General features: G+C 46.4%; 1 protein-coding gene across 6 annotated transcripts in view; it reads left to right on the forward strand.

Annotated features, from left to right (window-relative positions):
- The first annotated feature begins 6,931 nt into the window (after window positions 1-6,931).
- SNX13 (sorting nexin 13) overlaps window positions 6,932-27,907 on the forward strand; it is a 148,289-nt gene continuing 127,313 nt past the window's right edge. For 2 of the 6 annotated variants that reach the window (XM_075587191.1, XM_075587197.1), the window contains exon 1: window positions 6,932-7,189. In XM_075587191.1, coding sequence (XP_075443306.1) covers window positions 7,178-7,189 — 12 coding nt within the window. In that variant the 5' untranslated portion in view covers window positions 6,932-7,177. Of the gene's footprint in view, window positions 7,190-10,022; window positions 10,311-18,493; window positions 18,513-27,907 lie in introns of those variants that run through there. The other 4 variants (XM_075587189.1, XM_075587193.1, XM_075587198.1 and 1 more) reach the window with 3 other exon arrangements.

Consider the following 27,907-nt stretch of genomic DNA (forward strand, 5'->3'; position numbering starts at 1 on the left):
GTGCTTTGTGCTGTGCTCTGTAAAAAAAACACCCCAGCCAAATGGCTGGGTTGGTTAATAAATTCACGTGCAACCCCTAGCCAGAAGGCCCAGGGTGTGATGAAGAGTGCGTGAAATCAATGTCCGTAAATTAAAATGTGTCCATACAGGGAATTGTTCAATGCGCCGGTCGTGCTGCTGATCCAGGGCATTCTTTCCCCTTGTTCAGCTCTTCACAGTTGACGCTCTACTAAGTCCCCGCCTAGGTATACCACCCACTACCCATCCTACCAACGCCACAAGAAGAACAAATACTAGACTTGCCCTTAGCTAAAAGGCCAACAGCTGTTTTGACCTTTTGGGTTGGCTTATGAGCTATGCAATGTGGAGGTGGTAGTGGGTACAACTAGGCATAAAACAAGTGACGGTGGGTAAAATAGTGACAAAAAACGCCACCGTAGTGTACAGCAACTACAAATATCACTTGCAGGCACATTTGCATGTCTCAGACAGGTCTGCAACCCTGCCATTCCCCATTATCTCTACTCTTAGCATACAATACTTCCACTGCAGCCAGGATTCTGGGTAATGACCTGCAAATGAGCACTCAGTGTGTCACTATAATTAGTGAGCTAGTATTCACCTCATTCAGTCGCATCTACAAGCCACTGTAAGAATAGGTAAGTGTGTCATGTTAATCATGTTTATTATCAAATGGATTATTTATATGGCTCACAGTTTGATAGTTATGGTAATAATGTAAAGGATGTAAGAAGACAGTACTCACCCAACACCAGAAATGTTTGCTCGATGAACAGGTACGTCTGGAAACACCAGCAATATAAAAAGGATCAGGCCATCACCAAACATATATCTGCTAGGAGGAAAGTCCCCAGTCCGGATTCTTTTGTGGATTTGGCCTTAGTACCTGCTTCAAAAACTGATAACAAGTGACAGGTTATTTTTAAGTTTGGGCATCTTTATTGAATTTTTTCAATGTGGCTTCAACTACAGTACGAAGATGAGAACGGCATTCATTCAGCCTGAGGTAAGGAATCACATTTGCATTAGAAGTCAAGATTGATTACCAATGGGGCTTTCTAGGTCGACACTAAGAGAGCCTAGGTAGCCAAAATGACAATCAATGGATTTATGGATGCAATGTTGTTTTTCAGTATGCTTGTTTATATATGTATATATATGTTTATATTTTTTGTGGGAATGGATAAAAGCCCTATTAGTTACATTTGCATATTCGGCTATTGGCCATTAGTCCAGAGGATGGGGGCAGGAGGGCGGGTGATGGGGGTAGTTGCCCGGGGAGGATGGTTAGGCCCCCGGGGGGGGGGGGGGGAGGTAACCCCTTGACTATAGAGCAGTGGTTTTCAACCTTTTTTGGCAAAGGAACCCTAGAATTAGATTGTAACATTCTGTAGAACCCCCAACCCTCTCTTCCCCCCCATCCAACTCTCTCTCCCACCCCTCTCCCCCATCCACCTGTCCCTCCCCCCACCCGCGTTCGTCCATCTCTCTCCCCCCTTTCACACTCCCCCCTCTTTGTTTCCCCCTTACATTCCCTCCCTCTTTCCCCCTTACGCTCTTTTCCTCTAGCCCCTCACTCTCTCCCCGTCTTCCATTAGCTGCACACCCCTCTTCACCCTTACACTCCCTCTTCTCCCCTCACTCTCCCCCTCTCTTTTCTCCCCTTACACTCTCCCCCTTTCTTCTCCCATTACACTCTCCACTCTCTCATTTCTCCTGTTACACTCTCCCCCTCTCTTCTCCCCTTACACTCTCCCCGCTCAGTCTCTCCCTCTCTCTTGCCCCCTTACACTCCCCCTTCTCTTTAGTCCCCTTACACTCTCCCCTTCCCTCTTGCCCCTTACACTATCCCCTCTCTCTTGCCCCCTTACACTCTCTCCCTTCTCTCTTGCCCCCTTACTCTCCTCTCTTGCCCCCACTCTTCCCCTTCTCTTTTGTCCCCTTACACTCTCCCCCCTCTCACGCCCCCTTACACTCTTCCCCTCTCTTCTCCCTGTACACTCTTCCCTTCTCTTCTCCCCTTACACTCTCCCCCTCTTCTCCCCTTACTCTCTTCACCCATTACACTCTCCCCATTTCTCTTGCCCCTTCACACTCTCCCCCCACTCTCCCCCTTCTCTCTTGCCCCCTTCACTCACCCCCTCTCTTGCCCCTTACATTCTCCCCTTCTCTAGTGTCCCCTTACACACTCCCCTTCTCTTTTGTCACCTTACACTCTCCCCTTATCTTTTGCCCCCTTACTCTGCCCCTTTTTGACCCCCTCATTCTCCCGCTTCTTTCTTGTCCCCTTACCCTCTCCCCACTCTATTGCCCCCTTACACTCTTCCCCTCTCTTCTCCCCTTACACTCGTCCCCCCTTTATATTCTTCTCTTCCCTCTTGCCCCTTTACACTCCTCCCACTCTCCCCCTTCTCCCTTGCCCCTTTACATTCTCCCCTTCTCTCTTGTCCCCTTACTCTGCCCCCTTTTTTGACCCCATCATTCTCCCCCTTCTTTCTTGTCCCCTTACCCTCTCCCCACTCTCTTGCCCCCTTACACTCTTCCCCTCCTCTCTTTCCTCTTACTCTCCCCCTCTCTCTTAATTCTCTCTTGCCCATTTACTCTCCCCTTCTCTCTTTCCCTCTTACACTCTCCCTTCTCTTTTGCGCACATGTACACACACACACACACACACACACACACACACACACACACACACACAGACACACCAGCCTGCAGCTCTTTCCTTTTGTCAGCCGAAAGTTGAATGCGACTTCCGGCATCAACAGGAGCAGGGAGAGGAAAGATCACAGTGACTGCTGATGTTGCTGCAGAGCTCTGTACTTGCTGGGTCACTTCTGTGTGGGGTGCCGCCAGGCCTGAGACAGCTGTAAGAGTTGCCCCAGCTCTCCCCCTGGGCAGCCGTGAAACCCCTGTTGGGTGCTCGCGGAACCCCGGTTGAAAATTACTGCCTTAGGGGTTATAAAGCATTATTACTAGCCATTAAGGTGGCTGCAGGGGGAAGGGGAGGGGGGTTTGATAGTGTAATTTTATATTGGTATTAACCCCTTGACAGGGGTGAACATGATGTATTGTCGAAAATTCCAAAAAATGCAGGACTATAACAATTTTTTATCGTGGTCCTGGGTAGGCCTTTCCTCAAGTCCCCTATAAATTAAACAAGTTCAGGTATTCCTCTTACATACACTGTATATTATATTGTGTTTCTGGATTTCTGCCATACCCAATGAACGACCCTGAGAGGTTCGAAAGCTTGTAACATATCAACTGGTCCAATAACATAAAAGGTCTCATACCACCTACTCCCTCTCCCTCATTTCTTACTACATTATTGTGTCAAATAAAATAGTAGGGACGGGTTGGACCTGTGTGGATTTGATTACAGTGGCAGAGGCTACCTTGGGCCTATGGTTATGATATCTGCTATGTGAAATATAAATCTTATTTATAAATTACTGCTCTATTTCCTTTTTTTTAAAACCAATGTTAATTCGAGAGACTGATGTTTTAATATTTATATGTTTATACCTCTTCTTACTACCTTGCAACAATCCTCTCCCCTCTCTCTTTTGTTGTTGTTTAGAGGGGCAACAAAGCATTGCTTATCCCTGCTGGCCCCTCTCGCACCAAAGGCGTCAAATCACTAAGTGATGATGCATTGTGTGCATTCTGGTTCTAGACTGTAACAAGATCAAGGTCCCTACTAGATCCAAATACAGTGGCGGCCGCTTATGTGTATAGCGAGGTTCCCCCTTTGTTCCCTTACCTCCCGTGGGATCGCGCTTTACAGCGGAGGCAAGGACAGGTGCGGGCGGCATTGCGGGCAGTGTGGAGATGCGATCGGCTCGCCGGAGGCTCCCATTGCAGGGTGCCACCATTTTCTTAATACTCGCGCATGCGCAGAGCAGCACAAGTGGCGGCGATTAAAGGAATAGGCTCTGCATGGGGAACTACATCCCCAGCAGCCCCAGGGGCTGCGATCACATGGGCGCGAACAACCAATAGGTCTGCCAGGATCATGGGCAGCTAGGGGTTAGGTTTCGCGCTAATCTGGGACCACGTCAGTTGGAGCTGGGAGAATGGGTAACAGGTATGTGCAGGTGTCTGTGGCACCTGCACTAAGCCAGAGGCCCCAGCTAGGCCCCGACTCACCCCTTGAGCATGTGGTTGCTGCAGGGACAGGCCCAGTAGATAGGGACACTGCCCCTGTAGCACTAGCAATAGGGACAAAGGCAAGAGTGGCTGCATCCGGACTTCAGGTGCTCTGGGACCTGACACTTGCTACCGAGAGACTCTCTTTATGGTAGCGCCGTCCCCGCGGGACACCACCCAACGTGGAGGCAGAGGCTTCGCGGGTATCCCTTGGATCTGTGGAACCTATCATCGCGGCATCGGGCACCTGGATGTGGGAGCACACGGCAGGTACTCAACTCATCAGTGCACCAACTCAACACTTTAGTGGGGCAGTGCTGTCACACATTGTGTGGGTTGGTTCTAGAGGGGACACTGGGACGGTTCCGTGCAAGGAGCACCTCAGTATATTGGGGTAAACCCCACAGGGGTATGGACACAGTGTTGGGGAGGCACGGTGAGGGGTAATGGCCCTGCGAGGTCTAGGGTTACGTTTGTGGCACTATTGTATGTGGTGTACAATTATTCTTATGTCATTAGTAAAACTGTTCTGATTTACCATTGTGTATTGTTTATATGTGTCCTGTAACGGGGTCATTCTACACTATAGAATCCCGTACAGGTGGAGGCGCTACCAAGCATCACTCAAGTGCACCCCAGGTTCCCAGTAGCGGAGGCTCAGATCTCCTGGGCACCATCAGGTATTGCAGCACCACATCCACACACCATAGCCACACATTTCCCCGGGGGTGGGGGAAAGTGCGCTACATATGTATCAAGATGACACAGTCTGCGCCAGAACATAGTACTGACATTTTCTTTTGCGTCAATTCACACCAGCTACAAATGTATTGGAATTTGTTTTTTGAGTTTCTTGCATGTACTATTTGACACACGGCAGAATTACATGATGCAAGGAATAACTGCACCATTTACAAAGGCAACTATGATACATGCCTCTGTAGTTTTGCATTGAGTAATTCCTCCCGTAACTGGCCAAAACACCACTCTTTAGATCATCCAATAATACAAGCTAAAATCATGTCAATACATTGACATAAGAGTATGCATGAAATTGTTGTTCATAGCATCATCTCAACATCATACTTTTGACTTCGGATTCACCAGTGGGATTATAGATATATATCAGGGTTCCCCTTGAACCACCTTACCTCCGGTTGCTTGCGCACACTCAGGCTAGGTGAGTTGAGTTGTGGGTTGGCAACGGACTCGCCGGAGCTCCGGCGAATCCCTGGTGTAGAGCGCCGCCATCTTGCGCATAGTTGCGCATGTGCAGAGTGCGGCAGGTACAGTGGCTCGAAATCATGTCGCACATGCGCAGGGGCAAGCGCGCAAACGGCAGCCAATTGGAAGAGGCTCCGAGCTGGGACTACATATCCAAGGAGCCTCAAGGGCAGGTCACATGTCGCGCTAGAGCCAATAGGGCTGCAGCTTCCCCTGGATGGGAAGATTGATACAATTTGGCACTTCAGGACCACGTTAGTCGGAGCTGGGAGAAAGATAGGGGAGGTTGTATGTGCAGGGGGTCTGTGGCCCTTGCACTAGGCCAGAGACTCCCCTGATAAGCTAGAACTCCTATAATAAGATTGTGGCTGCTACAGGGACAGGCCCTTTAGGTAGGGACACTGCCCCATTAGCTGCTTAAGTTCAGGGACACAGCTGCAACGCTGCGCAACCCTGAGGATTGTGGTTTGGGATCAGATCACCCTGCATGGTATAGAGACTATCTGTATGTGGGATACTCCAACTGGATACCACCCACGCGGAGGAGGACCCATCACAGAGGCAGACACTATCGCTGGATCAGCGGATCCTGTACAGCTACCAGTCGGCACGCCCGAGTGCTGGAGCACCCGGTAGGTACTTACCTCACTAAGTGAACCAACCAATTAACACACACACCATAGTGGCAGCGCTGACCACATATAAGGGTGGGGGTTATATTCTTGTGGACACCAGGGTGGTTGGGTGTCCGAGGGTCCCGTCAGGTACTGTGGACACGGTGTGAGTTACATAGTGGTGGGATACGGCCGTGATGGGTAGCTGTAAACAGTAGCATTATTATTCTCATTTCTGTTTATACATAGTCCTAAGTAAAGGTTATTGTTATTTTATACAGAGTGTGTGTATTAGTATGTTTGGGTTCCTGTGACGGGCTCCTCCCACTATATAGGGATCCATCTCAGGTGGAGGCGCTGCACCGAGATTGTTGTTGTTATATCACCCCGGGCTCCCCGTGGCGGAGGCTTGGGACCTCCGTGAGCCAACAGGTAATGCCAGCACCGGTACTCTTTACACTAGGAGAAAGAGGGCTACAGATACAATCCTTCTTGGGAAATATACTAAGAAAAGTTATGGTGGGTAAAAAAAGTGACAAAAACTATCCACCACACAGGGTGCAGCAAATTAAAATAGCACTGACTGAGACTGGCCTGCAGCCCTGGGAAATGTACAACTACTCAGAATTATGAATGACTGCCATTATGATGGGTTATAGCCTTACAGTAATCAGCACACAAAGCACCGATGTCCATAACACCGCCTGAACCTCAGCCTCTGAGACTGAGCATCAGCCTGGGGACAGATCTCTGCAGCAGGTGAGTCACGTGACCGCTGCAGACCCCGCCCACCAGCCGCACTCAGCCAGCGCTATGGAGACGGTCACGCTACCCTTCGGCTCCTTCCCTTGGGCCGTGATGTCACCGCACAGCGCGAACCAATCGGAATGAGCTTAGCGATTGCGAGCGGAACGTCACTTGTGTGTGTTAGTATTCTTCCCCCCCCAAGATGGCGGCTCTTCCGGAGGCAGCCGAAGGGCTGGGGTGGGTCAGACTGTGAAGCGGTGGGGCAGCGGAGGCAGCATACAGCCGGGGCAAGTCAGGGTCTGGACTTATACGGGAAAGCCCGGGGGAGGGGAAGCCGTGCCAGGCTGGGCTGGGGCCAGCGGTTCTTAAGTGGTTGATGATGCGGCGCGGGTAGAGGAGGAGCCCGGCTGGATTTAAGGATGATCCCAGAGGTAAGAGGCGAACCCGTGGGCACAGGGACAGGAGGAGGGTGTCAGACATTAGAGGGGCATAAGGATAGAAGGAGGGTGTCAGGCATGCGAGGGGCACAGGGACAGGATGAGGGTGTCAGACATGAGATGGGAACAGGGACAGGAGGAGGGTGTCAGACATGAGTTGGGCACAGGGACAGGAGGAGTGTGTCAGGCATGAGATGGTCACAGGGACAGGAGGAGGGTGTCAGACATGAGATGGGCACAGGGACAGGAGGCGGGTGTCAGACATGAGATGGGCACAGGGACAGGAGGAGGGTGTCAGACATGAGATGGGCACAGGGACAGGAGGAGGGTGTCAGGCATGAGATGGGCACAGGGACAGGAGGAGGGTGTCAGGCATGAGATGGGCACAGGGACAGGAGGAGGGTGTCAGGCATGAGATGGGCACAGGGACAGGAGGAGGGTGTCAGACATGAGATGGGCACAGGGACAGGAGGAGTGTGTCAGACATGAGATGGGCACAGGGACAGGAGGAGTGTGTCAGACATGAGAAGGGCACAGGGACAGGATGAGGGTGTCAGACATGAGAAGGGCACAGGGACAGGAGGAGGGTGTCAGACATGAGATGGGCACAGGGACAGGAGGAGTGTGTCAGACATGAGAAGGGCACAGAGACAGGAGGAGGGTGTCAGACATGAGATGGGCACAGGGACAGGAGGAGGGTGTCAGACATGAGATGGGCACAGGGACAGGAGGAGGGTGTCAGACATGAGATGGGCACAGGGACAGGAGGAGGGTGTCAGACATGAGATGGGCACAGGGACAGGAGGAGGGTGTCAGACATGAGATGGGCACAGGGACAGGAGGAGGGTGTCAGACATGATGTGGGCACAGGGACAGGAGGAGGGTGTCAGACATGAGATGGGCACAGGGACAGGAGGAGGGTGTCAGACATGAGGTGGGCACAAGGACAGGAGGAGGGTGTCAGACATGAGATGGGCACAGGGACAGGAGGAGGGTGTCAGACATGAGATGGGCACAGGGACAGGAGGAGGGTGTCAGACATGAGATGGGCACAGGGACAGGAGGAGGGTGTCAGGCATGAGATGGGCACAGGGACAGCAAGGAGGGTGTCAGACATGAGGGGCACAGGGACAGCAAGGAGGGTGTCAGACATGAAGGGCACAGAGACAGCAAGGAGGGTGTCCGACATGAGAGGGGCACAGGGCCAGGAGGAGAGTGTCGGACATGACAGGGACTCGAGGAGAGTGTCAGACATGAGAGGGTGACAGGGGAAGACTGTCAGACATGAGAGGGGCCTAGGAACAGCAGGAGAGTGTCAGACTTGAGATGGGCACAGGGACAGCAGGAGAGTGTCAGACATGAGATGGGCACAGGGACAGCAGGAGAGTGTCAGACATGAGAGGGGCACAGGGGCAGGAGGATAGTGTCGGACATGTGATGGGTATAAACACAGCAAATGGGGTGAGTGTTGTCAGATATTTGGGGGGCACAGGTAGCAAGTGGGTTTCATTGTCAGTAATTACAAGCGCTGGTAGATCTCATTTACTACGAGGCACATGTTGGTCTGAAGGGTGTCATTCATTAGTGTGCCGATCTGAGGGGGGCAGTATGGTATGAAAGGTCTTGGCTGTTATTGGGCACAATCATTAGGCTGTCACAGATGTCTTATGCAGAATGTCATTGTTACCAATGATATTTCATAATATTGCTGAGCATCACCCATTAACCTCGGCAATATTGTCTTCTGTTTTTATATCCCACAAATCTGACCCTGGGTTTTTAACTTTAAAAAATGTGCCTTGTGGGAGCAGTACATTTTTCGATGGGTTTTGACTCTGCTGGTTAATATTGTCTCCCAGTCTATTTCACATGCATCACTTCAATACGTCCCTGTAATACATTGTGCAGATATGTTGTGGGCTTTTTGGCATGGAAGGGGTTTAGAAGTCGTTAACCATGTATGTTTTAGTGTGGGTAAAAGCCCCATGGAGTAGTGACTTCATGAGACAGATCACTGTAGTTGCTGGTTTGTCAGCATAAAGTAATGATTATCTGAGAGTAAACCCACGGTTAATACGTAAATAGAGGTTTCTGTACCTCCTTTTCTCTGAACTACATGTCTTGTTCTACCCCTTGAGTTTAGGAACTGAAGCTCAGATGGTCTCTTGGGGATTGTGTGTTTCTGTTTGTTATTGGTGTGATCAATATAGCCAGACAGTGATACAGACCCAGGAAGGAGGAGGGAGTAGCATGCACAGGCATATCATCTGCCCTGGGCACAGTCTCAATCACTTTAATAAAGAGCTAAGTGCTGCTTTTAAAACTTCCCATACAGTGTGAATAAGAATACATGTCAACAGCCTCTGATACATCTTAAGGGGTTAACCCTTGTTAGCCTTTAGAACAGGGGTAGCCAACTCCAGTCCTCAAGAGTTACCAACAGGTCTGGTTTTCAGGATATCCCTGCTTCATTACAGGAGAGCCACTGACTGAGCCACCTGTGCTGAAGCAGAGACTGATTGAGCAGCCTGTGCTGAAGTAGTAATATCCTGAAACCCTGACCTGTTGGTAGCTCTTGAGGAGTGGAGTTGGCTATCCCTGCTCTAGGATCCCCATCTAAATAGATTACAAGCAAAGGTCTACTTTTGCCATCTACTGCGAGTAAATGTATGATGCTCCATCTTTTGGGTATACTTGCGGAGACTTTTTATTCTCCAATTTAAAGTGTTAAATGTGTAAGCAGTCAGCTTAGTGAGCTCTCTTTTTGTGTTGATTGGTAGTTAAATGCTGTCAGTCTCAGTGATCCTCTTTTAGAACAGATTAATACACTCAACCTGATCTCGTTGATAAGCTGTTTAAGATAGGTAGTTCCTCTGATCTGACACTTTGGCACAATATGTAGTGACATTTAGCAATGTGTCCATGTGCTTTGCAATGTTATGGTTCACAGAAGTGTTGGGTGTTTTCCCATGGTGTCTGTGACCTGTACAACCTTTCAGGGCACAGCCTGTATCCAAGGTAGGAAGAGGGGTGTCATTAAGATGTGGCTATGACAGCACCATATATGACTAAACTTCGTGTAATTCTGCACATGTGTGTCAAATGCATGTACAAGGTGAGGAGAGAATAAAAGCATTTTTTTTAAATTCTGTGTTTGTTAGGATTGTGTGTGTGTGTGTTTTAGTACCTAAACTTGTACAGTACAGTTCTCAAATTACAGTGTGTTTGTTAATGAGATGTTAGGTTTAATCAATGATACTTTGTACCTTCCCTTTCGTACCTTGATTTTCTTGGCTATATTTGTGTTTTTGAGGTCAAGGCGTTGTTGTTTTTTTATCTTTTTTAAATCATCACTGTGCCAGTGCTAAGTATCCCAGCTCATGACTTGTGTATTTTGATACCACTGTTCTGCTGATAACTGATAGTGTCCCAGACGGTTTTCCTTGGTTTTACATACGGTAGCTGATTATTTCTTTTAAGAGTTTTAGTAGCATTAGATATCCCAATATTACAATAATTACCCGAGCTATTTGGTCCCTTTAGGCTTTCATGTTTGTAAATCCGATTTGAAATATTGTTTTAAATGTCTTGTGTAAAAGCAATGCGTGTTTGCACGTCAGATTTTTAGACCGGAATATGCTTGGCACAATTTATTTATTTTATTTTTTTACAAATGGCCTTTTTGTTGCTGGACCATTTTTACAGTTTTATCTCCCAAAATGAAAATATCAATGATCAATTTCACTTATTTTCATTTTTTTTTATTCACTTATCAAAGCATTCTAGTTGGACCTCAGTGGGAGGTGACATGTCTGCTTGGCCTGCAAGTCATTTATATAGTAAATGACCTGCCATTGGCAGATGGCAGTCTGTCGCGCCTTGGCATTGAGTACAATATGTGTGTAACTTTGGGTGGGCTGGAAATACTGGATAATAGGCAAAATAATGTTATGAGAATTCATATACATAAATTTAATTTAAACTGTTTTTAGGGTATTCTACAAATGCAATAAACTTGAACTATGCATGAGAAGTTGACAGACTTGCTTTGCAATTGTTCAGTGTTAATGGTGTGTCTTAAGATCTCAACTGGAAACGGATATTTCACGCAGTTCGACCAATTTCTTTTGTGGTACTGAAACCATTTATTTGTTGATCCTTCATGAATATAATCTGCGTAAGAAAAAACAGTACTGTTGAAAAATAAAACATCTGTCACTTTGGTCAATAATGTATAGGGCATTTAAGTCTAAAGTTGCGCTTATAGTAACGACGACAGCGATGCGACGTCGTGGCAAAACAAATGCATTTGCCGCCATCGCTTGCGCTTATAGTAAGCGTGACGCAGCGACGGATTGGTCGTAATCGCTGGAAGTCATCTCTATTTGATTTTCCAGCAACCGTTGCGTCGCCGTCACTGTAAGCGTAGCCTCAGGCTCGTCGATAGTAGAACACGCTAGCTTCCACGCTCCTCCGTGACCCGGCGTCGTGCTGGAAATACAAAATTGTTTTTATTGCGAAGCGTCGCTCTCCCTGTAGCGCATGTGCACACACTAGCATGCACATATGCATTGTCATCCTAGTGTTTGTTTTTGCCCATATCCTGCACTATGGACAAAGCCTTAGTCTTTTGGCTGACGTACTTCACCAAACAAATTCAATACTGAAAAATGCAGTATATCGGGGGAGTATGTTTGACTTTTAACACTGTGCTGGATTACTCCCCGTCACCTGCAGATTACATAAATCCGTCAAAAAATACGTCTAATGCAGAAAAGATATACAAGCATCCTGTAGTAATGATAATGTCTTCAGGTGCTCAAACTCTTAGGCATGTTGTGTGCATAATAGAGATCACTAACGTGTATAGATGAGCACTCCAAGGTAATGCAGATGGATGTGATTTATCCACCAACGTTTCAGTCCTGTAACATTGTCCTGTCCTAAGGTATCTTGAGACATGATCGCAACGTTGATGAGCATATTACACCCAACTGCATTACCTTGGAGTACTGCTCGCCTACAGGCATACCCCGCTTTAAGGACACTCACTTTAAGTACACTCGCGAGTAAGTACATATCACCCAATAGTCAAATGGCAGCTCACGCATGCGCCTGTCAGCACGTCCTGAACAGAAAAGTTGAACTCCCTACCTGCACCGAAGCTGTGCACAAGCGGGGAGACTATAGAGCCTGCGTTATTTACATCAGTTCTGCACATATATGATGATTGCAGTACAGTACATGCCTCGATAAGTGGAAAAAAAGGGAGTTTTTCACTTCAAGTACATTTTCGCTTTACATACATGCTCCGGTCCCATTGCGTACGTTAATGCGGGGTATGCCTGTATTTGTTTCATCATCCAAAAGACCCATTTGCTTAGGGTAGCCATTTAATCCCGAAATTCTTTGGCTAGATGAAGACTTTAAAATAACTTTGCTTTTGCCAAAGAATATTGGAGCACAGTCCCACGTTCATTAGTTCACTTTCCTTATATCTGTACAAGATGAAATATTAATACAAGGCAAGGATTCCCTTTTATATACACTTAAAGCTGCAGTTCAGTCAATATCCTGCATGTGTGTATTTTTAAAAAAAATCAGTTCTGTAGTAAGAAAAAATACTTTTAGCATTTTCTGTTTTTAAAAAAACAACTTTGAAAGACCAATTTTCTTGTATTCTATTTTAACAGCCATTTGCTAAGGCACTGCCCCTTCATGTCCTGTCACAAGCCCTGACACACCCCTTTGTCAGCCCTGCCCTCCCTCTGGCACATGTCAGTGCAGGAGTGCTCATGAATATTCATGAGCTTCCACTGACTGACAGAAGCAGATGAAAAACATATCCCTTCTCTAATGGTGTCACCAAATTTTGCTGATCAATACATGGAGAACGAATTGACCGGCAGCTATACAGTTCTTTAGGTAAGTAGAGATTGCCCACATGAAACTATTGAAGTTAAAAAAATAATAAAATAAAAATAAAAAGACTGAACTGCAGCTTTAATGTTGTTTTTTTTTTTTTCTTATAACTGTGTTGTGCAGGGAGGGAGGGATACAATTGTAACCCCCAGCGTTCAATGCCGCTTCAATTGTAATTCTATTACAATTAACCAATGACAGCTAAGATTGTTTATCATAAAGTTGGCTCCCAACAAATGATTAAATAAGTACTCTGTTGGTATACAATGTTCCTTTTTGTTTCTTTAACATTCTTCTGGAGAACCATTTTCTGAATCCCCATTACAACTACTTAACCATAAGTTATATTTATTTATTCTTGTTTTCAAGTATGTCCTGGGTACAGACTAGTGTGACCCAACATTAAAGGACCATTGCCTTTACAAGTTTTATTTTTTTAAATGTATTTTTTTCTATCCCTCCGAGATATGAAGTAGGGGTCTCCGGAGCTGAACCGCGTTAATTAGTGATAATCCCAGAGATACTTACATCACCCCATCCCTTTCCTCTTCCTCTCCCTTCCCCTGTATTGTATGTTGTGGTTTCACACTCACTTTGTGTTTTTCATTAAAGATTTTGTGTTCACCTATCCCCTTATCGTCTTTTGTGTGCTGGGAACATTCATTTTTTTTGTTTTTTACACCAGAAGGTGATCCAGAGATCTCACTACTGTTTAAAGGTCCAGTGTCACATAGGCCAATAGGAAGCCGCATGGGGTGATGTGACTTCTTATTGACCCGCGGGACCTTTAAATAGACGTTTTCTGTGTTCAGCCAGAGTTGCTTTCGATGTATGTACATACATGTATGTCTTTTTATATAGCGCCGTTAATGTACTTAACGCTTTACAACAGTAATACACGTGACAATCTAATTGGTAGGTAGGAAGAACGTACAGAGACAGTAGGAGGGCGTTCTGGTAAGAGCGTCTGCAAGGGGCCAAGATTTACGTATGTGGAGTAAATTCTCAGCCATGGAGCTACTCATATGCTTCGTTAAGCAGGTGAGTTTTAAGGTGGGTCTTAAAGATGGATAGACAGGGTGATACTCTGATATTGAGGGGAAGGGCATTCCAGATGTGTGGGGTAGTCTGTGAAAAAGGTTTAAGGCGGGAGAGGGCTTTGGATACAAAAGGGGTAGAGAAGACATCTTTGAGCAGAACGCAAGAGTCGGGATGGTGCATAGCGAGAAATTAGGGCTGAGATGTAAGTAGGCGCAGAAGAGAGTAAAGCTTTAAAAGTGAGAAGGAGAGTTGAGTGCGAGATATGGGATTTAATAGGAAGCCAGGAGAGGGATTTCAGCAGGGGAGACGCTGAGACAGATTTAAGAGAGTAGAGTGATTCTGGCAGCAGCCTTTAGGATAGATTGTAGGGGAGACAGGTGAGAGGCAGGAAGGCCGGACAGCAGGAGGTTAATGTAATCGGGACGGGGGAGAATGATGGCCTGAGTCAAGAGTTTTAGCAGTCGAGCAACAGAGGAACGGACTTATCTTAGTGATATTGTAGAGGAAAAAACGACATGTTTTAGCTACCTTTTGAATGTGAGTGGAGAATTTAAGAGAGGAGTCGAGTTTGACCCCTAGGCAGCATGCTTGTGCTAATGGGTGAATGATCATACTTCCAACAGTAATGTAAAAGGATGTAGTAGGGCCAGGTTTGCTAGGAATTATGAGGAGCTCTGCTATGTTATGTTTAAGTCGATGGAGGGCCATCCAGGATGATATAGCCAAGAGAAATTCAGAAACTTTTTCTGTACAGCAGGTGTAAGGTCAGGGGTTGAAAAGTAAGTGTGTGTCATCAGCATATTGGTAATGTTTAACCCATGAGATGTGATTAGGTCACCTAACACCTAAGGAGAGTGTGAAAAGAGAAGAGGTCCCAGGACAGAGCCCTGGGGTACCCCCACAGAGCGATCGATGGAGGAGGTGTTGCAAAAGAGACACTGAAAGTAGGGAAACGGAAAAATCAGAGAGACAGTTTTTAGTGAAAACCAGATCTAGGCAGTAGCCATCCTTGTGGGTGCTGGCTGCAGTCTAGTCTTGAAGGCCAAAAGAAGAGGTTAGAGAGTGAAAGCGGGAAGCCCAAGGGAGAGAGGGGTCATCAGTCTGGCAGTTGAGGGGTCATCAGTCTGGCAGCCAAGGAGAAGAACAGGTGAGTCTGAGGAGAGAAAGAAAGAGAGCCAGGATTCAAAGTGAGAAAGAAAGTCAGAAGGGGGATGAGTAGAGGTAGGTGGGCGATACATGACGCCACGTGGACAGGGAGAGGAGAGAGAAGCTGGACAGTGTGAGCCTCAAACTAGAGAAAAGCAAGAGAGGGGGGAATAGGAAGGGTACGGTAACGGCAGAAAGAGGAGGAGCCCCACGCCTCCACCCATGCTATCAGGGTGCGGAGTGTGGGAGAAAGAAAGGCCACCATAAGAGAGGGCAGCTTCCAGAGCAGAGTCAGACTGAGTGAGCCAAGTCTCAGTTATAGCAAAGAGGAGAAGATAGTGGGAGATAAAGAAGTCATGCACAGAGAGGAACTTGTTGATGTAAGTATCTCGGGAAGCAGGGGATCCCTGGAACTGAAATCAATGCTGTTCCTCTCTGAAGACCTCCTGCCTCCCAACAAGTAATTCCCCCCCCCCCCCCAAATAAACCATGAGTTATAGCCACTCTGAGTACTAGAGCTATAAACATGTTTAATGTGTGAAACAGCATAAGGGCTGTTATATAGCGGCCGCATGCGCTATGCCGCGCGCGGCACTTATAATTGGCTGAGGTTAGTCAGCCCTTCTATACAAGGGCACGGCAGTGAGCATGCATCCGGCGGACAGCGGGGAAGATGGGGAATAGAATGATTTCGCGCAGCTACCGGCGCTGAAGTGTGTGTGTGTGTGTCTGTGTGTGTGTCTGTGTGTGTCTGTGTGTGTGTGTCTGTGTGTGTGTGTCTGTGTGTGTGTCTGTGTGTCTGTGTGTTTCTGTGTGTGTCTGTGTGTGTCTGTGTGTGTCTGTCTGTGTGTGTCTGTGTGTGTCTGTGTGTGTCTGTGTGTCTGTGTCTGCACAATGTTAATAAATATTTTATTTTTACCAATGTGTTTTTTTTTAAATAAATAAAACTTGCACACACATACACACACACACACATATATATATATAGACACACATACACACATACACATATACACATAAACACACAGTACCTTCTCAGCTCACAGCATACACACAAAAAGCATGCGGCACGTGCACGCGCGTTTGCACTGGCACGCACGCGCGCATGGCTGCACACACTATATAACAAGCCCGTGTCTTGAAAGACCTTAAATATGGGTAAATTATTTCAGAAGTGTGGTGCATGGTGAGAGAATGAAGAGCGGCGGGAGGAAGATCTTAGGTGATCTGTGCTGTTTACAGTAGGGTTGAGAAGCCCGCTCTGATAATTGAGTAATTTGATCAGAAAGTTAGAAAGGAAAACTATAACTTGCGTCTGGATGTGGGGAGAGCCAACCTAGTCCAGGTAACATATCGCAGGGCTGGGTGTTGTGGTTACATGATGAGATAAAACAACAGGATGACTTGTATACAATATTAAGTTTGGTGAGGTGAATTTGGGATCCCCATTGTCAATAATTGGCAAAAGCATCTGCTGTGCAATGCACCTTCTGACCAGGGGACTCGGACTAGATTTATTTCCATGAAGTGCACACAGTTTGGTATCGTTTTTTTGATATCTGCACGGGATTCTAGCCATATAGCCAAATATTTAAAGCTGATAACTGAGGCTTGCTTAGTGTTGGCCATCTCTATTCAGTAGCTCAGTTAGAAAATGTAGACGTTTATCCCAAATACCAAAGATGTAACTTTGCGCACTGTCTACTATGGTTTTGTAGCTCACAATAAATCCCTTTTACATTCCTTGTCTTTGGTACTTCTTACTGTTATTCTTTTATTTTACATTGATTTCAGAATCAATAGTATATATATTTTTTTTAGCTGTTCTTATTTGATATATATTTATAAGTACTTTTTAGACGCACAACGCTGTCCAGCTTCCATTCCCGATGCTGGTTTGCGGGCGTGCTGACCAACCGCGGTGGTGACCGGCAGCTCGGTCACCGCTGCTTAGTGTGTAATAAAAGGGGGTGAAGGGGTCCTGTACTCTGCCCGCCCCTGCTCTTATATCGCACTATGACAGCGGGAGGGGGAAGGAGTTTGTGTGTCACTGTGTGTGTGTCTCATAGTTACACACTGACACAGAGCTGCTAGCGGGTGGAAAGAGAAGGGAGGTGTGGGAGAGCTGGGGTGCTGCTTAGGACTGCGCTTATAGTGCCGGCGACACAACGTCGTGGCAAAACAAATGTATTGCTGCCGTCGCGTGCGCTTATAGTAAGTGTGACGCGGCGCAAATTTTTGAAACCTGTCAAATTTGATTTTTCAGAGGCTGTTGCCACATGTGACAATCAAAGACCTGGTCGCCGGAAAGCGAATTACAACATTCGCTAGTGGCGACGGTGACGGATGACATCATCCGTTGCGTCGCCGTCGGGCGCACTATAAGCGCGGCCTAACTCTGGCTCCTAAGCAGCAAATTGAGCCCATAGGTTTGGTCTTTGAGCTGTTTCTTAACGGTACAGTTGTGGTACAGTGTAAGAATGTGAGACCCTATAATGCATGCGTTGCTGATATCGTCTCCATTTGCTGCATACTGGGCTGTGACATCAGTGTGGCAATTTGATTAAAATATACTTTTTGGAAATATTCTAAAATGAAATAATTTTTGTGTCAATATAAACGTCATAATCTAATGATGTGGACTATATGCTTGGACTGGGAAATGAGAGTGTTTGCCATGATGGTGATCTGCATCATTTTCATTTCAATATATAAATGTTGTTATAAATAAATAAGTGTTCCAAACAACTGGAATGCATCTAATCGCGTAGTGAATTACAGTATGGCCTGTACTATTTTATGGATTGATTGATATTTTACGATGCCCTGTTATTAAGTTAAAGTGCCTCTTAAATTGCGACATGGATTGACAACAAATGCTTCTTTTGATCAGTTTATACCAAGACTATTTATGTTTTTTTAGTTCTTGACTAAGCAGCCTTATTTATCCTGTAGTCTATTGGCTCTTTCAGTGCATATGATCCATGCTATTGCTACATTGTTTCATGACCAGCAATGATACTGGGGACTGTTGTCGTTTAGAAGCTTTTATGCTGCCTTTTCCTGACTGTTTGCTGTTTGATCCCGGAATACTACAGTATATACAGGGTTGTCTCCCTGTCGTGTTAAAGGGAGGTAGTTGCTTTTATGGCTCCCTAAGGCATTTTTCCTGTTTTTTCACTGATGGCTCTGTTGGTGTAGTCCCATGGTAATGCTATTTTCCCGTTATCTTTTCTTTAACCAGTGATTTGAAAAATAAATACATCTCTAAACTATTAGGTCTGTTAAGGTATTTATGCGGCCATGCATATTTTATGATAAAAGCAGCAGTTTTACATTTTGGTTAATTTAGTATGTGTATGTGTGTGTGTGTGTGTGTGTGTGTGTATATATCTATGGATATGTGTAGAAAAGTTAGTCACATATTAGCAAGTGCATGCATCATAATTAATAATAACAATTAGTCTGTAGTGTGTGTGTGTATAGCGCAAGAACAGTGGCACTCGTAATAATGCGTCTGTAGGTATATTGGATAAATAAAAAACATACATCCCCCAAACCATAGAAATTAGAAACTGCTCACAGAGATAGGACGTAAACGTTGACATTTCTTCAGACCTGCGGTTTCGATGATGTGTGTGTGTGTGTTTAAAAAATAAATAAATATATATATAAATCTCTCTCTCTCTCTCTCTCTCTCTCTCTCTCTCTCTCTCTCTCTCTCTCTCTCTCTCTCTCTCTCTCTCTCTCTCTCTCCTCTCTCTTCTCTCTCTTCTCTCTCTTCTCTTCTCTCTCTTCTCTCTCTTCTCTCTCTTCTCTCTTCTTCTTTCTCTCTCTCTTCTCTCTTCTTCTCTCTCTCTTCTCTCTCTCTTCTTCTCTCTCTTCTCTCTCTCTTCTTCTCTCTCTTCTTCTCTCTCTTCTTCTCTCTCTTCTTCTCTCTCTTCTTCTCTCTCTCTTCTCTCTCTCTTCTCTCTCTTTCTCTCTCTCTCATTTTTCCCCTGTGCCAATGTTGCGGCACAGTGCTGGCTGACCCCTGCAACAGCGTGCCTGATCCTGCTTTGATGTCACACTAGTAAAGCAGGATCAGTAGAGACACACACACATTTGATTTCTGTGCTTCCCAAACCCCCAATAACTTGTGCAGGAAAAACATGAGCGTGATATTGATTTGCTCCAAACACTCAAGTAATACATGTTCAGAGACTAGGTTCAAAACACATTTTCCTACTCTAGAGGGATGTTATGTTACTTTGCCCTGATGGCTATCTCATTTATTATTAATTCTGTTATAATAGGTGATTTGTTGAGTCCGCATTTGAAACTTTGACTGTTTTTATTGCGCAGGAAGTTGCAAGTTGGCTCAGCACAGATTGTTAGGCAGAGACATACCTGTTTAGTTCAGCTACAAAGGGGCAAAAGCATCAAGTGCTGGTACGGGTTATCGCATCCGTTCGATGGTAACTCCCATTCAAGTCAATAGGGGTGAACTCCAGAACAGGTGCGATAACCTGTATCAGGACTTGATGCATGCGTGCCTAAGTTCTTTGCTCAGTGGCAAAGTTGATCTATACTGTAAGGCGTACTTTGTGCAATTGACACTTTGCTCTTTTTGTGGAACAGACTTATTTGAATGATTTCATGAAAATGTGAACAGACACCACACCTTCGTCTGCATCCTGTCTTCCAATTCATAAAAAAAGCTTCCGACAAGTTGATGTAATTTAGTGCACGTACCTCATGTTTTTTGTAAGTTTTGAAGCCTAGTTCTGTTGCACGTAATATCTATTTATTGCAAGATTTGGAAAAATCCTCGGCGCCTGTGCTGCGGGGCAGCGCTGACTAACCTGTTTCCAGCGCATTTGCAAATGTCAAGGTCAGCTCTGTGCCGCCCAGCCTGGCGTGCGAGGGGGGATGTTTTAGGAGAGCAGGTAGCAGTGGGGGGTGGAGGTTGAGAGGTGAAGAGCTGCAGGACTCTGCCCACCCATGCTCACGTGTGTCACACTGTATCACTGTCTCAGATACACACTATGACACACAGAACCTCTGACGCATGAGGGGAGGGATTGATCCGGATCAGCCGCCCCTGCCGCTCAACAAAACCTTAGCTCATAAAAATTCTGCCTTTTTTACAGTTTTTGATCACCCATCATGTACACTGTACTGCAAACGTCATATACGTGCATAACTGATGTAAATAACGCATTTGTAACAGTCTCCCCACTTGTGCACAGCTTCGGTACAGGTAGGGAGCCGGTATTGCTGTTCAGGACGTGCTGACAGGCGCATGCGTGAGCTGCCGTTTGCCTATTGGGCGATATGTCCTTACTCGTGAGTGGTATTTGAGCAACTGTGTCATTTGGTATCAAGCATAGATGATGTTTTTGGTATACAATAGCATACGGTAAACACGCACAGTTCTTCAGTTTTTCTGAATATACAGATGGTGTTGAACATGCAGAGGAAATTCATGTGCACATTTGTTCTGAAATCTAGTAATATCAATATGAATGTGTAAATAAATCTTTTTTGTTGGACTGTCCTTACAACCGCACATGCTCCTGGTGGGCAAGAACATGCATGAGATTATGTGAAGGGATGACATTAAAATTCAGAGAAATATCAGTCTCGGCTGCCTGGCTAGAAAAATTGGGACGTTCCACTAGAGCTCAAGTTGCTGCAACTTTTCCATGTCAATAATGAGGCAGAGCTATTAAAAGTACAGTATATGGATAATGCGTGTAATCTGCTTTTATTAAAGGTGCAGTTCCTCTTAGTCAGAAGGTACCTAAGGCAGTCTGAGAGACTAGTCATTTGTTTACAGACATAGGATATATATCTCTATATATATCTCTATATATCTTGTGTGTGCGTGTGCGTGTGTGTGTGTGTCACATTTTTTTTTTTTTATTATTCCCGACAGCAACATAAGAATTGGAAAATTGTTCTGGAACCAATTATAGTGCCAAAATCAAAAACGTATTTGGATGTTGTCCAATTTTTGGACCCTTAATACTTATTCGTATATAATGAGACGCTTTGTTTATAAGTTCTATTCTGTAGAAATTCCTGAAACTGTCCGTATAGATTAGTTTGCAAACAGCATGCAAAACTGGGATAGTCCTGAGTTCATCAGGAAGGCTGTTCTGTTCTAGAAATGGCAGGAAATTATACCGGGACGTAAGATACATAAACCAAAGGAGTGAAAAATAATGTCTTTACAAATAATAATTAATTAGTACGGTATTTGAAGCTTGGGAAGTAAAATAATATTATGTAAGTTGATGATCTTCGTAAAAATAAAACCATGAGATCGTAACCTCTAAGTGAGAAACAATACAATGAAGTCTAATTGCTGATTACAGATGCAGTTCAGACTTTCCCCCTCATTTTCATAGCACTTGAGATGAAGGACCCTGAGCGGTTCGAAAGCTTGTAACATGTCAACTTCTTGTTGGTCCAATAAAAGGTCTCATACCATTTACTCCCCCTCCCTCCTTTGTTACTACATGACAGAAAGGATCAACATGGCTACCCCTACCCTTCTTTGAGCACTTGAGATGTCAATTCTCTGTTTACCATTAAAGAATTGCTAACATATAAGATCTGTGTATTATGCAATTTTTATTTTGGCGTCTTTTAAATCTTTTAGCTACTAAGCACATTGTAAGTAGAAAGAGATGTTTAGGAGCTGGTTTGTCGGTGTATTCCCGAAGGCACACACACACCAGGATTTTCTTGCTTTAGAGCATCCGAGAGGTTGTACCTTCTGTCCCATTGACACGAGGACGAGGAAGCGCCAGTAAGGTATTGAGAAGAGGAGCAGATCTCCATATCTTCTTCTCTCTGGGATGTTTTGAAGAAGGATGGGGGTCTGAGAATATGACCTTTTTATTAGGTAGACCTAAGCATACTGTGCAACTTTGAGTTAAGATGCCAAGTATTTGGCTTTTCCTCTTGGCATGTCAAATGTGTAGCTTATATTGTCATTTTGTAATGCAAAAAGGCTTATTAAAAAGTCACAGGATAATAACACTGGTTCTCAAACTAATGTACTGTATGTATCTTGTTTAACAGGCTACTGTAAGAACCACAAGGTGGATGACCTGAAAAACTGTTGTAAATAATGTACAGTTTCTTAATAACATACACTTTATTGGTTGTAATGTTTGGCTCCTATTCGGGAAGCATAATATGTTCATTATAAACTGTATGCAGTTGCTGATGTAAACAACCAGGTCTCGTTGAGGATCCCAGGAACATGAGTTGAAATTAAAATGCCTAAATGTAATTTTAACGAGCATAGCATTTAAAAAAATAACCATGACGGCATTTAGTTAAAAATCTCATAAAAATGTCATAAAGCTCTTATTTGCAACGGAAATGAACATTTTCATTCAGCAAATTGAAGTCTTCAGAATTTCTAAATGATTCCAGTGAATGAGAAGCTCAGTTTGTAACTGGGATGTGCATCACATGGTTTCTTATGCTTCTGGTGCTTGTATTTATGGTCTGAAAGATCGCATCCCCTTATCCTTTGTTTATTAATCTATAATTCCTTCAATGAGAGAAGCCTTACTGCTGTCTTCTGATATCGTTTAAAAAAATGTATTAAAGCAAGTATTGAATTAAAAGAAAATGCATCTCCGAAGTTGAAGTATCTAGTGAGGAACTTTTGAGAATTTATTTTGAATTGTTCAGTGTATGTAGAATTATTGTTTGCAGTCATAGGATTGATAGCAACCAATGACCTGTCACGGCCACAAGTTGGGTGCGTCTCAATGTGTGATTGTTACAGAAGGAGCGGTTCACAGTGAAATCCCCCAGTAGACGTGATAGCTGACACTGCTGATAGGGGCACATATATGATGATCTAACTATTCTCCATGGAATCTGAGGTACTGCTTACTCAGTGATGTGCTATTGTGTTTTTCACAGTTCAGGCTTTGGGGTCTAAATACGAAAGTAAATAACATATGTTAAAAGAAGTTCAAGTTTGCCTGTCCTTGTATCTGTCAATATAGATACTCTCCCTTTTAATCATACCATGGTGAGTTGATCTAGAAATCAAGCAGAACATGACCATACTCTCTTGGGGGCTGATTAATTTAGGTCCGCTATGGGTTAGCGCACCTGCGTGTGCGAGTTAATGCCGGAACGGTCCTTAATGACTAATTCCCCTCATTAGCCTTGTGTGTAATCACAATGTCATTCTCTGGCATTTAAAGTAGTAGTACTTATTTCAAACTAGCTGATATACCCGGCGTTGCCCGGGATGTAAATCCATAATAGGTAGTATTATTTATAAATCGTGGAACAATAGGTGACTATTTGTTGTAAATGTTGGATAATAATGTTGAAAAGAAAGATGGAAGAAAATGTAATACGATGTTGTATAAAAATGGTTTATTGTAAACACACCACAGTACAATGTATATTTTGGTGACATAAGTGATGTGAAAATGTGAGGCGTGTGTCCTGCTAGGGTGTGAGCGTGTGTGAGGCGGCAGGTGGGTGTTCAGTACGGGTGGCGCGTGGGTAGTGAGTGCTGGCTGTGGGTCGGGGTCCTGCTAGGGTGTGAGGCGGCGAGTTTGTGGCGAGTGCGGGTGACAGCTGGTCAGTGATATTGTTGCGTAGGGGCAGGATGCGGCAGGTGTGTGTCGAGTGTGTGGGGTGGGTGAGAGGCGGCGGGTGTGTGTCGAGTGTGGCGGGTGTCTGTTGAGTGCGTGCGGCGGCTGTGTGGCGCAGGGGTGTGAGCGGTGGGCGGGTGAAAGGCAGAAGTGCGGGTGGGCGAAAGGCAGAGGCGGGAAGGCGGACGAAAGGCGTTGAAGGAGGGGAGGTGAGGTCGGAGGGGTGCTGAGGGGGGGTGGTGAGGGGAGGTGAAGGGGGGGCGGAGGGGAGGTGGAGGGGAGGTCGGAGGGGAGGTGAGGAGGATGGGTGGTAAGGGGGGTGGTGGGGGATGGTGAGGGGAGGTGAAGGGGGGGCGGAGGGGAGGTGAAGGGGGGTGGAGGGGAGATGAAGGGGGGTGGAGGGGAGGGAGGTGGGGGGGAGTGGAGGGGAGGTGGAGGGTATGTGGAAGGGAGGGGAAGAGGAGTGAGGGGAGGTGAAGGGGTGAGGGGAGGGGAAGGGGGTGAGGGGAGGTGAAGGGGGGTGAGGGGAGGTGAAGGCCGCTCACTCACCCGTCCGGCAGCTCCCACGTGGATCTGAGGCGGGAGGCAGCGTGTTGTGGCCGCTCCCCCGCTGTGTCCCGGGTGCGCGCTCGCTCGCTCCGCTCCCCCGGTGAAGGGGGGGGGTGGAGGGGAGGTGAAGGAGAGGGAGGTGGAGGGGGGGAGGTGGAGGGGAGGTGGAGGGGATGTGGAAGGGAGGGGAAGTGGAGTGAGGGGAGGTGAAGGGGTGAGGGGAGGTGAAGGGGGGTGAGGGGAGGTGAAGAGGGGTGAGGGGAGGTGAAGGCCGCTCACTCACCCGTCCGGCCGCTCACTCACCCGTCCGGCCGCTCACTCACCCGTCCGGCCGCTCACTCACCCGTCCGGCAGCTCCCACGTGGATCTGAGGCGGGAGGCAGCGTGTTGTGGCCGCTCCCCCGCTGTGTCCCAGGTGCGCGCTCGCTCGCTCCGCTCCCCCGCTGAGTGTAGCGGCGCCCGGGGGGGGGGGGGGTGGAGGAGAAGTGAGTGAGGGGGGGTAAGGGGGGGTGAGGGGAGGTGAAGGCCGCTCACTCACCCGTCCGGCCGCTCACTCACCCGTCCGGCAGCTCCCTCACCCGTCCGGCAGCTCCCTCACCCATCCGGCAGCTCCCTCACCCGTCCGGTAGCTCCCTCACCCGTCCGGCAGCTCCCACGTGGATCTGAGGCGGGAGGCAGCGTGTTGTGGCCGCTCCCCCGCTGTGTCCCGGGCGCTTGTGCCGCTCCCCCGCTGACTGTAGCGGCGCCGGGGGGGGGTGGGGGTGAGAGTCCCCCGCTGTGTCCCGGGCGCTCGCTCCGCTCCCCCGCTGACTGTAGCAGCGCCGGGGGGGGGGGTGAAATGAAATCGCGGGAAACAGGGAGAGGCGGAGGAAGAGGCGGAGCCTCCGGGACCGGCAGGTAAGAGAGCGGGAGATGTGCTGCTAACACTGTGAGCCCCGCTAATGTATGTAACACCCCCCCCTAGTGTGTGTGTGTGTGTGTGTCTCCTTCACTCCGCCTCAGGCCAATGAGAGGTGGGCGGGCCAAGGGAGCAATCTCATTGGCCTGGCCCAAGGTCCAATGAGATTGCTGCTAGGGACACGGGGAGGGACACAGGGAGACACATACAGACACGGACACATAGGACACTTTCAGAAATACATAGTAAGAAGTAAGATACATGTCAAACCTTTTTTTTTTTTTCCTCTTAACTCTGTGCTGTTAATTGACCAAATGGAACAAGCTGACTGACTGGGGAGGGGGAGGGTCATGTGAATGTTTTTTCTGTATAATACCAACACCTTTGCTGCATTGGGCAGGAACTGCATTAGGCAGTGAGGCATTTAAAGTGAGCTTTTAAGTGATAAATACAGTTAGACTACAGTTTGACTAGAGGTGACTGGGGAATGGATCTACTGCACACTCTTTTACTCTAGACAACAAACGGTAAGCTATTCAGATCACACTATGATCCCATGCTTGCTAACCTGCCTATTTCAACCCCCCACCCCTTTACAATTTATTTACTGCTGCCTCTCCCAAAACTGACTGCACAATACACTGAAACCCTGAACTGACTCTAGCATTGCAATACAGCTAAACATTTGACAAGGAACAGGCACATACCCGCTGTTAGTCTGCTCACACTCACTCTGCTCACAACAGCTCCTTGCAGCACTGCCTACCTCTGGCATCATGAACCTGCTATGTATTTTAACTCTTTTCTTTCTCCTGGCCTCATGGAGATGTTACTCCCTCTATCCACTACAAACTCCTCCATCCTGACCCACACCCAACATCACCATGCACCCTGGACTACTCAAAAGCCTTGCACTATCTACTGAATGTTGGTGGAGAACTCTAAAAAGCAGCACACCAACCACTGCTCACTCTAATGGCAAACACCACAAATCTACAACTTGCAAACAACTAACCAAATTTCTACTCATACTATTACTCTCTTTAGCAGGTGATTTTGAACCTAACCCAGGTCCTCCCATTTCAGCTCTGTCCCATGCCCCTGAGAATTCCACCTTTAAATTCCAAAAAGGGCTATCTGTCACCCATATAGTTCTTAAAACTCTGCGATACCCATGCTCCACTACGCAGAATAAGGGTACGGGGTGCCCACCTTCCATGGGTTACACCTGACCTTATAGCACTCTACCAGTTCAGGGATGCCTTGTGGAAAAGCTACAAAGTAACTGGCACTACCAAGGATCTCAATCACTACAGATGCCTGCGGAACGTGTGCACAAGGCAAACAAGGTATGCAAAAGCACAATATTACTCTGACAATCTCCACCAAAATACATCAAACCCAGCTAACTTCTGGAAGGTTATCAACAATATATTCCAGGCTCCTAACCATCAACAACCAAGTAATATCACTAAGGGGGATATTACTCTGACAAACCCCACTGACATTGCAAATGCATTCAATGATTACTTTGTGGGGTGTGCCACTAACTTATTAGCGAAACGCAGCACAAACCCCAAACATGAATCTCATCCTGGGAGTATCCCTACAGTCCCACCCCCTCCCAACACTGCCCACAATTTTCAATTTAGCCCAGTATCTGAAGAGGAGATTACACAAGCGCTCCTCAAACTAAAACTAAGCAGCCAATGTGGACCCGACTTACTACAATCTAGGTTCCTACGACTTGGTGCCCCAGCCATTGACAAACAATTGCGTCCATAGTCAACTCTATCCTGTCTGCAGGCCATATCCCTAAGACCTGGAAAACTGCCAGAGTTGTCCCAATCTTCAAAAGTGGGGACAAAAACACTGTCTCAAACTACAGGCCAATCTCACTTCTCCCAATTCTATCCAAAGTTATGGAAAAATGTATCCACTCCCAATTAAGCGATTTCTACACCAAGACAAATTTCCCTAGCCAATTCCAGTCTGGGTTTCGTCCCAAACACTCCACCATAACTACCCTGCTAAAAGTTTGCAATGAAATCCAGTGTGGAATGGAACGGGGACAACTCATTGGTGCAGTATTCCTAGATTTTGCAAAGGCTTTTGACACAGTTGATCATGCTATCCTGCTTAACAAACTCCAGAGCTCTGGAATAGGGAAACATGCTTTAAACTGGTTTCAGTCCTACCTATCAGGAAGATCCCAACATATGTCCATCTCAGGCTCTAACTCCAACCCCCTGGATATCACCTGTGTTGTCCCGCAAGGCTCTGTTCTGGGGCCCCTACTCTTCTCAGTGTTCATTAATGATCTTCCCACAGCTTGTAAGGAAGCCTCAATACACATGTATGCAGATGACACAATCCTATAGGCACACAGCCATAGCCTCTCTGACCTTCAACACATACTTCAGTCTGACTTTTTGAGACTCGAAAACTGGATTTCCCAAAACAAACTGTTTTTAAACACTGACAAGACTGTAACAATGGTATTTGGGACCAAGACTAAATTTGTAAAGC

The sequence above is a fragment of the Ascaphus truei genome, chromosome 2 (genome assembly GCF_040206685.1).
Source record: "Ascaphus truei isolate aAscTru1 chromosome 2, aAscTru1.hap1, whole genome shotgun sequence".
Classification (NCBI taxonomy): Eukaryota; Metazoa; Chordata; class Amphibia; order Anura; family Ascaphidae; genus Ascaphus; species Ascaphus truei.